Source organism: Aedes albopictus, chromosome 1 (assembly GCF_035046485.1).
Source record: "Aedes albopictus strain Foshan chromosome 1, AalbF5, whole genome shotgun sequence".
In the NCBI taxonomy this organism is placed as follows: Eukaryota; Metazoa; Arthropoda; class Insecta; order Diptera; family Culicidae; genus Aedes; species Aedes albopictus.
The window spans coordinates 59,074,672-59,092,222 of NC_085136.1; the positions used below are offsets into that span (position 1 = coordinate 59,074,672).

The following is a 17,551-nucleotide window of genomic DNA, read 5'->3' on the forward strand; positions in this document are numbered from 1 at the left end:
CGACAAAGGTGGCGGTGACATCGACGAGGGGTACGCGCATAGTCAGTCGTCTTGAAAAGAAACAATTTCCTTCGTTCCTTCGTTGCCGTTTGCGCCGTTCGACTCGCTCGCTGATGACTTTTGGCCTCGGCGCGCGATATCACCATCAGCCCGAGAGAGAAAAATCACTTAAAAGCTAAAAATTATCGTCATTTTGTCATGTCATGTCGGAGTAATTATAGTTTTATTGATTCGCAACCATACACATAATAATCATTTAGATTCTTTCTGCACCGTCAAGGATTTGCGCTGTTGCTGCTGCTGCAACAGCTGCAGTGGCAGCGACTTCGAACGGCTTATTAATTGTATTTCTTCACCAACCAGCCAGCAAGCCAATCATTGGCTTCGATCGGCAAAAACAACAAAACCACCTCTGTCTGTCTGCGCGTCTTATATTATTGGCTATGTCTCTGGCCCGGGAATGAATTTTAATTGAATGGGCAATACTTAAAGATCCCCGCGCGCTCGTTCGCACGCGCGCGCTCTCAAATCGTTCCCCGTTATTTCCCGCTCATAATCTGAAAATCATGGACCAACAGCCGCAGCAGCATCAGCCTCCCTCTGCGCCAAGCCGAACCGGGCCAATCTCGTTAATTCGAACATGAGCGCAAGCGCGCCCGTCATCGGTCGCGGCGGCGCACCTTCGTCCGCGCACTATTGCTTATCCAGAGAAATCTTCTAACCTGGCGGAGTGAAGAAGACAAAGAAGACCTATTCCGCAAACGTCAAACTGCTACACACTTTAAAAAGTATGCACACAACCTATCAATAAAAAAAATGTTGAAAATTTTAATTGTTTAATTCAGCTGCATACAAAAGTGCTGAAACTACACCTAATATAGTTTAAAAATAAGTTACATATTGTGACACCAATTGTGATTACATAAACCATAAATGGAACAATTTGCATTATTTTTGAATTTTATGGCAACCAAAAGAGTGAGTGCTTTTTAGCGTGAACCGAGCACTTTTGACGTTTGTGGAACGACTGCGGCGGTCGAAACCACCGCAACCCCGTTGGATTTTTTCTATTTTACCGCAATAATGTCAGTCTGCATTACCGCGTCGCGTCCGTCATCGCAGTAATCATCGACTGCGCGGCGATGTCGCTGCGATGCTGCTCGCTAGACGAATGCATGTGCGAAAATTGCCGACCTAATCACAGTAGGCCGCGCAGGATTGTTTGTGCGAGCGGGTTCTCTGTTTACTAATCCATTAGCAGCTGTGCGGCGGTCATATTGCGGCACTAATATGCCGCCCATAGACAGCCGCAATTTTCGAGATTGACGACGAATTTTGTTGATCCTCAAACGTCAACAACGACGCGATATGATTAGCACCATAGATGGCGCTGCGGTTGGTTGCCGTGCCCGCGGTGGTGGCGGCGGAGATGGAAGATTAGAGCAATGATCACCATCCTCCCCGATCGTGCTGGGCAATACCCCTCGGCGCGTGTGCGTTTGACGTCAGCGCGCCTTTTGCAATCGGGATCAAATTTGAATGCATTTGTTTGGAATCGATTCCCCAATGTTTTCAGATCGATTTGACGTAATGGCGATGCAGTGAGGCCAAACCAGCTTTCCGATTATCATTAATACTGTCACCGGAACATTTTATCCGTCTTATGTGTCTTATGGCTTCATATCACGTCAACCTCCTATTGTATAATAGAACTGTCAAATTCACTTGTTGTTACATCTCTGACAACTCTTATTCGAGCGTCTGTGCCAACTTTGATCGAATTAAATTTAAAGGATTTTGATTGGAGTCAATTCCATAAAACTCGACGAAAAGTGTTGCCACCAGCACTATCATTGACAGTTATTGAACTGTCATTCGCGACCACCCCGCGAAAACCGACCTACTTGGATCCTTGGATGAGAATTCCGTCATTTGCTCTGATCCCTGTGGCATCCTAACCGGTTCCCTGATTCCCGTCGCTCTGGAAAAAAAACCGCGTCAATCCCGCTTTTCTTCGCTTCCCAGCAGGAACCGAACGGCACGGCGGGGTGATCGAAAACCGCTGACGTAATGCAGCCTAATAGATTTTTAAATGTCACAATGAGTGCTCGGGCTGCTATCAACAACAATGTTCAACGGTAGCAGCCTGGCGGGTTCTCGCTTACCTCCTGGCGTGCTTTTTGCGCCTCCTCGTCGTCATCGCCATCGTCCTCGGCGCATTGAAACCGTGTGTTTGATTGTTATTATTGTTATAAATATTTAAAAGCATAATTAAGACGGAGGTGGCCGCGCGGCAGTGGAAGCAGTGCTGCGCGCTCAGCAAAAGTGCACCATCACTGCCCGCTCTCTTGTACAATAATTGATATCCCTGTGCGAGTTTTAACAGAGGAAAACAGACGTGAGCTAGGACGTGAGCTTTAGAATAAATGTTTGGAAGAAAAACTGGATTATTTGTTTCGAGCACCGACACTGACGACATCTAGCGTCAGAAGCTTGCAATTTGACGTTTACCCAAAATTACAATCATCAACAGATGTGGATTTGACATCTGACTGATGTCGTTTGACATTTGATCGATAAGATCGATCAACTGTCAAACGACGCAAGTCCAGATGATGATACACTAGCGCCCCTGCGGGCAAATCCGATAAATTCGAACACGTTCCAATCGGATTAACGGGAGCGACGTCCGCTTATCCATGGTTGTTCTGTTCTAGCGCAGTGAAATGCCCCTCGTCAGCTCCCGGAGGAGTGAGTCAGTTCACTCTAGAATGATTAATTGCTCAGTTTTTCTGCAGTCGTCCGTGGCACGTACAATCCGGCAGTCTATTAAAAATGAATGAAATGTGTCAAAGCTAGTTAAGTATTTGAATGATTTTACACAATATTCCTTCGTGTTTTTTCATCGGAGGAATGGGAAAGCAGTTCCTAATCGATTTCCGAGTGTCTCGCCCTCTAACGCTTCGTTTTTCCTTCTTCTTCTTCCTCTTCCAATCCCAGGTGGCAAAGACGAGGACGGCAACAGCATAAAGAACGGTCTCGGCCTCGGCGGATCGTCCGGACTGAGTAAAAAGCAGCGGAAAGCACGCACGGCTTTCACCGACCACCAGCTGCAGACGCTGGAGAAGAGCTTCGAGCGGCAGAAGTACCTGAGCGTGCAGGACCGGATGGAGCTGGCGAACAAGCTGGGCCTGAGTGACACCCAGGTCAAGACGTGGTACCAAAACCGAAGGTAGGTGTTTCCGATGGGTTGGGAATTGATGGTTTTGAGGGGTTTCGCTGCGGACAGTTTATTAGATGACAGAAGAACGATGTGTTTGAAGTTCAGTTGGGCAAATTTTGTGCGATGATTAAAAATCAGTAGTTCTGGCAACACTGTTGAGTATTCAGCTTCGCTCTTATCTAATCAAGAAACTAGAAATCAGTTTGTCGCTATAATAAACTGAAAAATTGGTTGATTTGAACTTTAATTTAATTGTTTTTACAATTTATTTTTCTGCGTGTAGTAAGTACAAGTCATTGGATCGGCAAGCGCAACTTGTTATCTATCGCAGAACTATGAACCCTTCTGATCCCATGAAACACTCCTGAAAACTGTGCACATTAAAGATACCCCCTGAAATCCTCGGAAACTGCTGGAGACCCCTCTGAAGCACCCTAAAGCTCCTCTTCACGGCAGATGCTCTAGCGTCTAACAAGTTCTAACAGGTTCTAACCTGTTGCATTCATTACCCTCCTTCTCAACAGTCCTGGTAGTCATTCATTACCCTCCTTCTCCTGCTAGTCTAAGTGACTCCGAGAACCAATGCTGGTGCTTCACAGCTCCAAGTTGCTCAGTCAGTCAGCATGTCGATTCCCGTTTGTCAGTTTGATAATATCCCAATACAGTGATACCCCGTTTGCACAAGTCTCTGACGAAGCTCCGCGTAGTTCCCACCTACTTCGATCATCTCCTGTTGATCTTCTCCAATTGCGCGAAAGCTAGGCAGCCTTGGTTTTCCTCATGGACGACTTTCACGCCAGTTAATCACCAGCTCAATCCGAACATCCGAGTACGCAACTAGCTCATTGGTCTCGACCTCGATCTCGACTCCTCCTAGCTTCAGTTTCCAATCAATCCGTTGCAACGGTGCCATCAAATAACGAATCACTATCTTTGCCGCCGTCCAGTCATTCCTTTCTTACCTAGGATCGACGCACTTGCAGCTACGCCGGGCTCTACATATACGGCCATGTTTATACATCCACGCTCCGACGGCACTCCGGCACTTGGTACTATTCTCCGTCGCATCGCTCGTCATAACATTTTAAAGAATCCTTGTTCCATGGGCGTCTCCGAAACCTTTGCATTCTCCAGTCCAGCTTTCACAACAAGCTTCTTTATGTAGCTCTTGGCACTTAAGTTGTAGGTCAGATTGTCCCTCAGATCCAGAAGATTCTTCACATCGCCGAGCCAATTGATCTCAAAATACTTTCTCAATGCGTTTCAATTGCCCAAGAAACGAACAGATCGTCGATTTGATCAATGGGATAGAACCTGATGCCGTTCTTAACCACGGTAAACCTTCTAATCAATGTCGCCGTATAAATAGGCCGTTTTAACGTCCGAGTGTCGCAGAAGAGGATCGTCCACAAGTATACCCAAGTGTAGCGTGTCTGGCGACAGGGACAAAGTCCTCATCAAAGTTTACAGTGTATCTCTTGCTCTACGATGAGTGCCCTGTATATCCAGTGACTGTCTACAGGGCGACAGGGTATACAGGGCACTCATCGTAGAGCTGGAGATACGCTGTAAACTTTGATTAGGTCTTTGTCCCTGGCGCCTTCTTGCCGGCGGTCTAGTCGACTAGATCCCAGGGTTTGCATTCGCCCATGGCATCGTCCATCGCACTTCCCCAGGATCTTGTCTCCTCGGACTTTACAGCTTCCTTGTAGTTCGATGGCTCCTTGAAAACGTGAGTAGTAACACCTAACTCACGATGTTATCGACTCAGGAACACTCGCTGGACTGTCTTCCTGATTAACTGGCTCATCCTTGATTGCAAAAAAGTCCTTCTTGTTGAAAAGCTTCAGACGCGTTCATTTTGTAGAACTCCTCACCATCCAGTACGTACGCAGCGGTACCCAGTTCACCTCCCCGTCCGTGAGCTCCACAATAGCCTTCGGTTGCGGGACGACCTCCTCCTGTGAGTTCCTTGCGCTAGCCGTGCATCCGAACTCTTCTTAGTGATTCAGGTTTGCAAGCGAACAGCCGACATCACGCCCTCATCCCAGTACTTTAGCGGTTCTTTCTCTCGACATCGCCATTCTTTTGCGGCGAGAAGGCAGTTGAAAGAAACTCTTTAGTAAACAATACTTATCGCCGCCGCCTGATTCGCCGGTTTCGACGAACTTCACGTACTCCATCAGTCTATCCGGGACATTGGATTTGTTTCCCGACTGGTACACCACAGTATACCTCCTGGTAAGCCTCCTGTTTTAATCAATGGCAGTAATCAGAGAACGGCTTCCGCTCGCTGTCAGAGTTCCCATAGAACCGCACAAATCCGTGTGCTCGAGGTCAAACAATTCCTTGATCTTCTTCGCGGCGGTCTTCGGTATCGGCGTCCTCGAGAGCTTCCCTTAGATGTCCTCTGGCACCATTCCATCTTGAATTGTTTCAAAGGGTTTCCTAGAACTCATAAACTTATTTGGATTCTGGAAGTTATCGAATCTACAAGCGTGAAGAGTAATCTCTCACAGTATTAGAACAACCCCCTTCCCTAAAGACCCCTGAAATCCGTTGAAATTCCCTTAAACCCTTCTGAAACCCTCTTGTAGCCTCATGAAACACGTTGAACACTTTATAATTCCTTTGAAGCTGCCTCAAACCCCTTCAAAGTTCTTAAAAACTCACCTAGAACACCTTGAAACCACCAAAAGCCCCTCGAAACCCTCCAAAATCATCTGAAATTTCATGAAACCCTTAGAAATATACCTCAAATCCTCGCTTAGTGGGACCCCTTTAAAGCTCTCATAAAACCCACTCAAACTACCTGAAGCTCTCTAAAGTTCCCAGTGGGGTGACACAGCTGTCAAACTCGATACATCGCCGCTCTACCCATCATCGTTTTTGGTACGGCGCGTTTTGGTACCCACTTTCTGGTCGGTTTACCCTAACTTGCTCCTGATTTCCGGGTGTGTGGCTCGTGTGTTGCTAGTGCTTATTTTGGTAATTACACATTTCAAACGAAATCGTTGTTTTTGATGATTGTTTCTCTTTCTTTATCACTTTGCACGATATTATATGTAGCAGCGAAGGAGTGTGGATGTTTCCAGCGCATTTTTTCAATGATTTAAGCAATCAAAACAAAAACATTGGACGCCATGTTGAATTGAATGCTGGGTTGATGATTCTGGCCCTTCGTTATCCCCCTGGATTTTTGTCAGTATTTTCCAATTTGTCTTTTTTGGAATTTTTGGAATAAACCTTCAAGCAAAGCTTATAGGCAAATTTGACGGAAGCTAACGATCCCTCCGCATCTGGTGTCAGGAATGAAAACCCTACGAAAAGAGTGGCATGGCGCAGCATAGACAAAGTACACATTTTCATTTTTCATATCCAATTCCGCATCGTAGAGAAGCAAATGAGCACTTCTTGGAAAGAAAATTTAATTCTCTTTGAGATGCGCTTAGATCCGGTAGGTACTTAGGAACATTTCATGTGATAAATTTAAAGAGCTCTTGCTATGCCTCCGGCTGGCGATCTTCCGGATTTTTTTGTTAGCTGGCCAATCCGGTATCTTTCGGCGTGGGCATCAAAAATGATGATAATGGAAGCCATTACCAATGGAAAATAGCAACTACCAAGGCAGAATATTAGTTAATTTTGAAGGCGAAAAATTGAATTTTTGATGTAAACAAACGATTTTTTTTCCTCATCTCACCTAGCGCCTCGACAATTGGGAGTCATTCGAATTCTTCTATAGACAAATTTTTGAAGATATCCTTTTATAGGAATTCCAGCAGGAATCTGAGTATAATATTCGGGAAGAATCCTAGGAGGAATCGCAAGTGTGAGGTGTGAAGAAGCTCAGTGACATTCCCCTTGTGTGTCCTTCCCCTAGCATAAGGTGATAGTCAGCACCACGACGAGGTTGTCAGTGTGATGCTGACCCTCAGTAGAGTTTTGGCGGAGTAAGTCGCCTTCATCCTTGCCTTCATCCGCAGTATGCCAAGTGATTCTGCTGTAGTTTACTAAGATGGCTGGGAACGGATTTTTATAGTGTAATTTAGCATAATATTTACAGTAAGAACTTCAAGAGTCTTTGGAGAAATTTCTGGAGAAATTAATGGATGATTCCTCTAAGTTGTTTCTAGAGGATTCAATAGAAGAATTTTAGGAAAATTTTCGAAGAATTGCCTCAGCAAATTTGAACATTTTCTGGAGGAATCCTCGGATGAGAGGCAATTTTACAAGAAATTCTCGTAAGCGTTTTTGAAGAACTTTTCGGAGAAATGTTCTCCAAGCAGAACATTCTTTACGAATGCCTTTATGAATTACTGAGAATTCCCAAAAGAAAACTCACACAACTTATCTTCGTTGGAATAAAAGATAGTTCATGGATGGAGTCATAAAGGTTTTGGGATGCTTACAATGAGAAATTCAAATTGTTTTTTAAGTTTTCTAGAAGATTCTCTGAAAGATTTTGGTTAATTCCTTAACACTTTTCTTTGAGATGATCCTGGGAACTCTTAAAACTTATCTTTAAATAAATTGCCATCTTCTAGGTATTTTCTTCACTAAATCTTAGAGATATTTCGGAAGATATTTTTTTAAATACCAGGAAGAATTCAGCATTGAAATTCTGGAAGAATCTTTAAAGTTTTTTTTTGGAATATTAAATGAGAAATTCTGGGAGAATTCTAGAAGGAATTGAAGACGAATTTTCCGAGTAGCCTTTGGAGGAATTTTTAAAAACGCTATTGCAAAAATTCTTCCAGTAGAAATTTTAGCACAGGCATTCTTGGGCAAATCTTCAAACGAAATTGTGAGGAATAAACTCCTGAAGAAATTCCTGTTGGAAATTTTGAAGAAGTCCTGGTAAGAGCTGACGAAAAAGGGCTGACGAAAAAAAGGAACCTTCGAAAATAAATTTTCGGGTTATTTTCGAAAAATTCATGGAAGAATACTCAGACGAATTCCGAAAAGAAAAAATGTAATAAATTCTGTTCAATTGTAGCCTTCATTGGGATTAAAAAGTCCTTGGATGGAATGACAAAGGGACAAACCTTTCTGATTATTTACGAATAACGGGCTTAAAAGTTTTCTGGAAGTTTTTTTTAAGTTTATTTTCTGTAAGGGTCTTTCATGAATCGCTAGTAGAACTCTTTTAAAGTTTTCATGGGAATTTTTGTAATAATTTAATCAAAAATTAAACCGATACTCGATCATATATTCACAAGAAACCTAATCGAAGGCTCACTGGAATTCTTCCTTGAACTCTACATAAATATTGATGCGATATTTTAAGAGAAATGGTATATGAATCGCCTATAGGGTAAATCGTCAATTATTGCATACCCTCAAAGCACACCTCATAAGAAAAGTATGGAGTGTGTAACAATTGGCAAGTTTTTAAGATGTGCAATAACTGGCGATTTACCATACTAGGACCGAATCTACAGAATTTGTTAAGTTCTCATTAGAAAAATTTATGCGTTTTGTCAAAATTGGTAATAGAATTGAACTATCTGCTCTACAAACTACATACCATCTAAGCTTTCAATTTTCTTCAAGAGTCTTCACGTAGAAGCATCTTCAATGAGTGTTCACAATGAATGTTTTCACATTAGTTCAAGTGTCTTGAAATTGAAGACTTATTTTGACATCTGGCAGCCCTGGTCTTCAATTTCTGTTGTTGATAAGTTTTGACGCTTGTAAGTACACTCAACAAAATAAACCCGAAAGATTCATCCACTCTTCCAGATCTTCTGAGTTTTTGACATAGCTATTTAATAAAAAAAAAATGAATTCATCTGAAGATACCATTCAGCCAAATTTTTCGATCTATCTGCTATGATTTGACACGACAAATCATTGGGTTGTGCACCACATAAATTGCAAGAATACACCAGCAATCTTCTAAGTCGCAATTTCCTCCGGCAGTCAATCTTGAAGGCGCCATGTTCTAGGGCTCTGCTCCTTCACGGTTCTTCACGGTATTTTCAAACTGTGTTCCTATCGCAAACAATCGCTCCTGCTCCTAGTTGAACCGAGTTTAGGTAAGCATCGAGCAAATTTGCATACAACAAAACGCGTTAATTTCTGCCGGCCTTTATCTACAAGCGCCAATTGACATGCAATAGTTAAACGCCGGTTTCCTTGCAATACCTGCCTACATTGTAGAGTAGATGTGGATCCCTTTTCTTGCCCATGGTCGGTTCCTTTCGAAGCAATCACACTGTTGGCTTAGTGTTACGTTGCACCACCCTGGCAAACACTTCATAAATAACAATCGCACCTGATGGCGGCGGGCGAGAAACAACTCGGTGCTAAAAATGTGGTCGCGTTACTAGCGGTAGTCACCGCAAAAAATCCGATAAAATGTCCCAATTTGATTAAATTTATCGGGAAAAGTCCGTACAATGGGTTGTTGCAGGCGTACTTCGCCATTTTTTTGCTTTCTCCTTATATTTCTGGTGAAAAGTCTGCTAGGAAAAGTGACAGCTTGATTTGATCTTGTCAGCAGGCGTTACGAAACCTTTCAAACGTCATTTCCGACCAAAACCTTACAAATGTGGTAAATTTTCTCGTTTTTTTGTTCTTTTCGAACACACCATATGCTTTGACATTTGCTGAGTTTCTGTCACCATTGCTGGATGTTTGAGCGAAGTTTGCTGAAAGTAGGCAATTTGTTTTGCTGATGGCTTTCAATACACAAATACAGTAGACGTTCGGTCAGTGCAAATGGTTTAACTACAATGCTTTTAACTGCAAGTCCGGTAAGTGCAACGAATTTGCAGTTATCGCACCGCTATCCGTCAAAACAGAGCGCCAAGTTAGCCCAAATGAACAATCGAATGAATTTTTCGTTCATTTAGCGTCAGTTGATGGGTTGTTGACGCCAATCTGACGTTGCAGTTATCGAAGAAACGTTAACATGTTGCAGTTATCGAACGTCTACTGTAGCCAGCAAGGTTGATTTTATAAGAAGGGAGTCAATCTTTTAATCAGAATACCCTTCCTACACCCAACCGAAACGGAGGGTGAATTTCATTTGTTATCGCACAACAGAGCAGCAACAGTGTGCTCTGTACCTACCTATTGGGCAGAACCGGAGCAACAAACCTCTCTTATCTTAATAGGGTCGCTACGGCTGCGGTTTTTATGCGGTTACAATCGTAAGAATTTTTATGCTTCCCCGCTCGCTAGTCTTTCCCCTAGGTCCATGAAGCAGAGGGACAAATTTGTCCTACACCAATTTCAGCCTTCATTAGCTGTTGCTGTTGCTGCTGGCTGGCTGATGATTGTCGGTTTGGTGGTGTGTCGGTGTAGGTATAAAAGCGGCACATTTTCCCATCGATAAATGACGTGTGATTGCTGGTAGAGAGCGCCGGCCGCGCACCACTCACACACATATCGCATGTCGATTGGTTCGGTCGGTTGGTTGATGATGGTTGCTTTGTTGGTTCATCGGTCGGTTTGGTTTGGATGGTTGGACTCTTATTTGTGAGCCAATTTGCTGTTTGCCGTCTGATCCGAGGAGCGGCCAATTGTGGGACCGGGTAATTTAATCAGGTATTAAATCATGTTATTTTTTTTTACTGAGCCGTTTGCTCTTTTTAGTCTTTATTTTTCCAATCGGCCTGGGTTCAGAAATAATAAATAAATTGATATCGCAAAACCGCAAACAATAAATCAAAGCCGTAATGACAGGTGCACGTATGTTGTGTTGTTTGTGGACCAAGCAGGCCATGCCGTATGACGGCTCCGATTGATGGTGTGTGGTGCGGTGGCATGCATTGCATATGGGCCGATGCGTGTCCCGGATCAAACCTGCTCCTCCACGCCTTCTCCCCGCAGTTTGCGGACAAAAATAACGATTTAACATTTTGATCGCAAAACGAAATGACATAATTTGCATAGCGTTTGATGCGTCCAAATTATAGATGGGGCTGTTTTGTGCGGTTGTGGCCACCATCAGCACTCTCCTCGCCGGTCGCTGGTCGCTGGCATATGGCCAAACGCTGACTGACGGCACTGGCCTCGGTTGCATAGCATATTATTGAAATACGATGATGATATGGTTTAAACGCAAATGCACGGTGATTTTTCCATTAGGTTTATTTGTTCTATCATCGCAGTGGCAGCAGCAGCGTAACCGAGCGAGAGTGGCGGGTGTCCGTGAATGTGTGTGCTTTTTGCTCATTAGCCAAATGAACGGGTTCGGCGGCGCGGGTTGTTGGATGGGCTGCAATTGTGCCAATCCGTCATCGGATAGTGCCGTCCGTCGAATGCCTACCTATTTACCGTTCTCAGTCTGGTTTTGTTTATTGGATAATTGGCGCGATCAGTAGTGCAGCACACATCACATCGCATCACACACCTGGCGGCGGTGGAGGCCGGATGTCGGCCATTTGTGACGTTTGTGGTTTTCCGATGCGGGAATGTCGACTGTTGTCGTTTTTTTTTCTGGAAACGTAGCTGCGATTTCCGCTTTCAACTGGTTGATTCAGCGATACATGTACAGATTACTTCTACTGTCAAATTCTAAAGCTTTTGAGTTTAATGTGGTAATTTGGTTCAGTGTATATTACCCACGATGACGTCACACGTCAAAGAACGATCAGTAAGGCCTCAAGTATATTATGCGTTGCGCGAAAATTTGTACGCGCAAGTGCCCATACATCTCCGCCTGTAAGAAAAATCATTTCGGTGTTTTCGGCGCAGTATTCCTTGGCCAATTCGCGCACTTATTGTAGAAGACACCATAACAATTAAACATACCAGCGGAGGTCTATTAGCGATTTTGCACCTTTTTCGCTCTCTATTTTCTTGCAACGGGTAGTACATCAGGGTCAAATATTTGACAATGAATGAACTAAAGATCAAACATCCGACAGATGTTGACAAACAGTTTGACACTAATGAAAATTCGATCGAGTCAAACAAGATGTTTGGGCATTGGTTTCTTTTTGGACAAATATTTGACCCTGCGTGTAATAACAGCTTTACACAAATCCCTGTTCGTAAACATTTGGAGGAAAAAGTTGACCTGAACGCAGTAAGCGTTGCCGCGTGCAGACGTGTTTTGAACTGCTTGTCACATTCTTTTTTCACGTTCGTATTCTTTTTCGGTAGTCCCGTTAACGGTTTGGCTGGTGCTACGCCATCCAGATAGTTCTTCCGAATGTTAAAAGGTGCTTATTCTGTGCTAGGTTCTGTGTGAATTTTAATAGTGAGAAAGTGATTTATTGATTTTGGGAGACGACTTAATGTGTAATTGGTTATGTCATCCGGAGAAGTGCACATGTATTGTGTGGCTTAGTGCCACTGCTAGCTGTTCGATTACCAACACAGAACCCCCAAGAATATCACCCTTCGCCGTGAAGACATCCGGCGAAATCTTGGGCAGATGAAAATTTGGCCATTCGCTACTCTAGGCCGAGAACCAACCTGAGGCCTGTTCTCCAGTAGTGGTCGCAGACATACCGGTTCAATTGGGTAACAAAGGTCGCAAAACGGACAAGGAAGACGATTAAAGAGAGGATCGATGGATGATGGTAACTGGAGGAAGAGGCTTCGAAGAAAGAAGGTCAGATTAGAATGAGGAAATGGGTTGAAAGCAGTATGGTGAAGGAGATAGACAGCAAGGAAAGATAGTGCACAAAAAGTTAGCCAATACACAGGAGATTGAAAAGGTAATCCAAGTACGTTCCTGAATCCGAGAATAGCAAGGATAAGCGTGAAAACCCAGCAGAGATGTGAGGTCCTATGGACTTACCCACCGATGAACCGAATATATCGCGGTTCGAGAATTTTGACACTAGAGTGCGCCGCTTTCAATCAGAAGTAAACGATTTCTAGTGTCAAAATTCTCGGACCGCGATGAATTCAGTTCATCGGTGCACTCGTCTATACTGAATCTCATAAGCAGCTAAGAAGGGTCACCTTCTGAGAACTCTCCATAAGCCGTGTGGGGCCATAAGCTATAAGGGCCCATATAGCCGAGGCGGTAAACGCACGGGTATTCAGCATGACCATGCTGAGGGTGACGGGTTCGATTCCCGGTCGGTCCAGGATCTTTCCGTAAAGGAAATTTCCTTGACTTCCTTGGGCATAGAGTATCTTCGTGCCTGCCACACGATATACACATGCAAAATGGTCATTGGCAGAGGAAGCTCTCAGTTAATAACTGTGGAAGTGCTCTTAGAACACTAAGCTGAGAAGCAGGCTTTGTCCCAGTGAGGACGTTACGCCAAGAAGAGGAGGAGGAGTGTGGAGCCACCTCCTGAAGTTACAAGTGCTTTGTGGATTTCTTCGGGAACTATTCAATTCGTTTCTCCATGGGTTCACCCAGAATTCATTTTGAAAACTTTTCTAGACTTCACCGCATGTAAACAGAGGCGCAACCGTATATGGACATGAACATTGTGACAGCAGTAGAGTTGTGTCAAACACACAAGGTTACGGGGGCGCTATCTGTTAATGCCATAGTGGCCAGTGGGGTGACAGCTGTCAAATTCGGTACATCGCCGCTCTCACCATCATCATTTCTGGTACGGCGCGTTTTGGTACTCACTTTCTAGTAGGTTTACCCTAACTATCTCCTGATTTTCGGGTGTGTGGCTCGTGTGTTGCTAGTGCTTATTTCGGAAATTACACATTTCAAACGAAATTGTTGCTTTTGATGATTGTATCTCTTACTTCATCACTTTGTACGATATTATAAAGCCTGTATCCGCAATAATCAGGACACAGAAGTAAGGCTGTAGCTATAATGAATCGATAAAATTGGCTACATAATTGACTGAGAACTCTTCGGTGTATGTTTATTATTTGTGTCAAATTTCATAAAAATCGATGCATTACTTTAAACTGTGGATAAAAAAAAAACAAACCGACGTGTGGATAAAAAAAACAAACCGATGCACAATCATGAACAATTTTCGTTCGCATAATAGATGGTTCTTTTAAGCTACAGTTCAAAGTTTTGTGATAATAATTATGAAATTTTGTTAGCAGTTATGATACTCATAGAGACACTTTCTTGCAAAATTTCATCAACTTTGATCAATTGGTTTGAAAGCTACCGATGTGGAAAGGGGTGAGTGTTAGTGAAAATTTGTCGTGTTTTTCATGTGCAATATTTGCCTATTCACAACTTTTGAATTTCCCTGCCTTTTGAATTTGACTTTTGAATTTTCACAGACGGTAGTCGATTTTGTGTGTATTTTGTCTGCAAAATTTGATGATTATTGGTATAGTACTTTCAATAGTACAATCGAAACCTCAAAGGGTGCTGACTAATTGCTGTCTGAGGGGCTGAAAGTCCCAATACATGTTTCGACTATAAAATTGTTGATAGTGCATCGATTTTTTTTTGAAATTTTGCTTATGCAACAAATGTAGACTGAGAGGCTTGTGTTCAAAATTTCAGCCATTTCCTTTGCCAAATTCAAAAGTCACAGCGCTGACAAGCAAAACTAGGGGCTGTACAAAATTCAATGGCGCACATTCTACTCTTTCATTGCTTCAACATAAAGTACTGCACCGATTTTCATGAAATTTTGTAAGTGAAATGAACACAACTTAAGATGTTATTAGGCCAAATTTGAGCAATTTTAATGTATTTCATTCGAAAAGTTGTGTAAGGATTTGAATGTTTACTTGAGTAAGGTTGCAAACCATTACACGATGACAACACTAACGCCACCAAACACCATATTGCCACAGTCAGTGGTGAATTGAAACATTTCAAGTGGTGAATTCAATTAGTACCCAGGTAATCACTAAGCATTTGAATAAGCCGTACAGCAGACCGTATTAAGCATTTGAACTGCTTACTGCCCTACATAAGCAGTTCGAATGCATAGCTGCCTTGAATCAGCATAAGCTGTGCTATTCAAAAGCTTTCTGCTGTTAATTAGCATTTGAACTGCTTGAGGTGTTTTCGCGAGAAAGCAATCAGAATGCTTTACAACTGCTCTACAAATGCTAAGAGCAAAGAGTATGGGAGATATGTTATGCATTTGATAGCTGATGCTGCCTCTCTCTTACAGTGTCTATGCCTCTGTTGACAAATTTGAACATCTGAGTTACTTATCCGTTTTCCCTCATTCATCCAAAAGCTCCGAAGTATGCTGCAGCTGGTTTGGATTGGGAACATTACCACACCTAATGTTGCCGAAAAATGTGTACCTTATAGGTGTATCTTCGGCGGATCATAAGATTAAGATTATCGAAAGACGGAATCATATGTTATTGATGGGAGAAGAACATTTTTTTTAACACATGTTTTGGGTGTCGGAACTGAATCTGTTTTCCGACCATTCTTTGTACTGGCAATAAAATTAGCGTACATCATCGGACCAACCGTAGCGTATCCTGGAGCGTGGAGCAGCAGCCTGAACAGAAAACATGATTGAATAATCACCGGATCGTAAGTTCAAACCCCGATAACACCAAAACAAGCAAAAAAGTACCACCTAAAAAACAGCTGGAGTGTGGAGGAAGCGAGATCGCCGAGAGAGCGAGAAGCAGGCGTAAATTTATTTTTGTTTTGTTTCGTGACGAGGCGTTACGCTTCTTTGACATTTTGATAGGACGTTCCTGAAGGTGTTGCACTCAGACAGCCCGTTATTAAGCCAAAACCTGCTGTTGGATAGCACTATGAGCGTATATACGGTCAATTAGCATTAAATGCCTTGTCATAAGGGCAACTATAATGCTTCAGAAATTAAATGCTTACTGGTTACTTGGGTATGGGAAATTATCCGATTGCAGCGCCACGCTATTGCCACTTGTGTTGCCGATTTCAAATGGCCGTTAAATTCCTTACACAGTTTCCGAACTGGACTTGGATGTCTGTTCTTTGTGATACTATTTTCTGTGTGAACGCGAAAAACTCTTGACTACCTTATCCAACCGTGACAAAGCATACATTATCGGGTTTGATGGCCATCAATTCCCACCGAAACGTTAGACAAATGATAAAAAATAGCTATTCTACTAATTGAGCCACTTTTCGGAAAAGCCATGATTTATGACCGCGACCAAGAAACGCGAGCGACCTCGATTCACCACCACAATTGATAGCCCGTCAACCCATCACATTACCATCTAAATGGCGAGCTAACAAATTAATTTCGGTAATCGTAAAAAAATTGTCACGAGCAACAACGACAATAATTATTGTCATACAGCCGCGAGGAACCCCTTCGTTTCGAATCTCAATAGAGAATCCTCGTGAGGCCGCGTTCGCGTTCGCACCGGAAACGATTCCGAAGGTTCTGCCGGAGCGCCAGAAAAAAAAATGGAAATCAGCTCCCGGAGAATCATCATAAATCGTTAATGCGTGGCGGCAGCAGCGCCAGAGCGGTCGTTACTAATTTGAATTTGATTTATTAGGAGGACTCGCTCGCATTTTTTCGCGCTTGTGGTTTTGGCTCGTCAAAAATCCGCTCGGTATCATAGTAGGCTGCGACCGAGCGAGCGAGCGAGCGCGTACTTGACGTTTTATGGCCCGTTTCGATAATCGTAAAAGAAAAACGCAATGTGGCAGTCAGTGTCAGTGTCGTACCCCTCTTCAAAAAGAAATTAACACAAAACTAACAAATTTATTCATATTGGTACGACGATCTCCTGGGTGGGTAGTCGCAGTGTTTCTCGAGTGAGCGTACCTACATGTGCCTGTTGTTTGCATGTGCTATAAATTTGCATATAAACTATAAATTACGACGACTACGACGGCAACGCGTACGATTCGCCCTTTGCGTTTTGTTGTGTGAGCTGCCAAGGGTTCATTCGTTGGGAGCCTTTCTGCTGGAATGGACGTAGTCAGATTTTTTCTTACAGGAGACGGGTGAAATTCATCATTTAGTATAAATGAACCATTTTTATGGCCACCTGAGATTTATGGACGTATTCACTGGTTTAACCTTGAAGTCCTGATATCTAGGTGGCCATGGAGTTATCCACCGATGAATAGAATTCACTCGAGAATCATTCTATTCTGATTGGAATCGACCCCGCTCTAGTGTCAACATTCTCGGACCGAGTGAATTCTGTTCATCGGTGCATAAGTCCGTAGACGAGTGCACCGTGAGTTTAACTTTATGCGAGAGAATAAGGAATCTTATCGTTGAGTATAAGTGGTACCCTACTGATAAGTCACATTTTTCAAAGCGAGTGGTTTTCACCTTTTTCGTTGCATCTATGTACTTGTTCAGCCGTTTAACTTTTGAGCTGCAGAATGCGCAAAAACAGGCGGACGCGTAAGAACAAACGCTATTCGTCACTTCAAGTGTATTGACCGAATCACGGGTTCACTATAATTTGACGTTTGAT

At 43.1% G+C, this 17,551-nt stretch overlaps 1 protein-coding gene across 2 annotated transcripts in view; it reads left to right on the forward strand.

Moving 5' to 3' along the window:
- LOC109427523 (homeobox protein B-H1) overlaps positions 1–17,551 on the forward strand; it is a 202,926-nt gene that overhangs the window by 141,484 nt on the left and 43,891 nt on the right. For both annotated transcript variants that reach the window (XM_062844603.1, XM_019703077.3), the window contains exon 2: positions 3,001–3,232. In XM_062844603.1, coding sequence (XP_062700587.1) covers positions 3,001–3,232 — 232 coding nt within the window. The remainder of the gene's footprint in view (positions 1–3,000; positions 3,233–17,551) is intronic.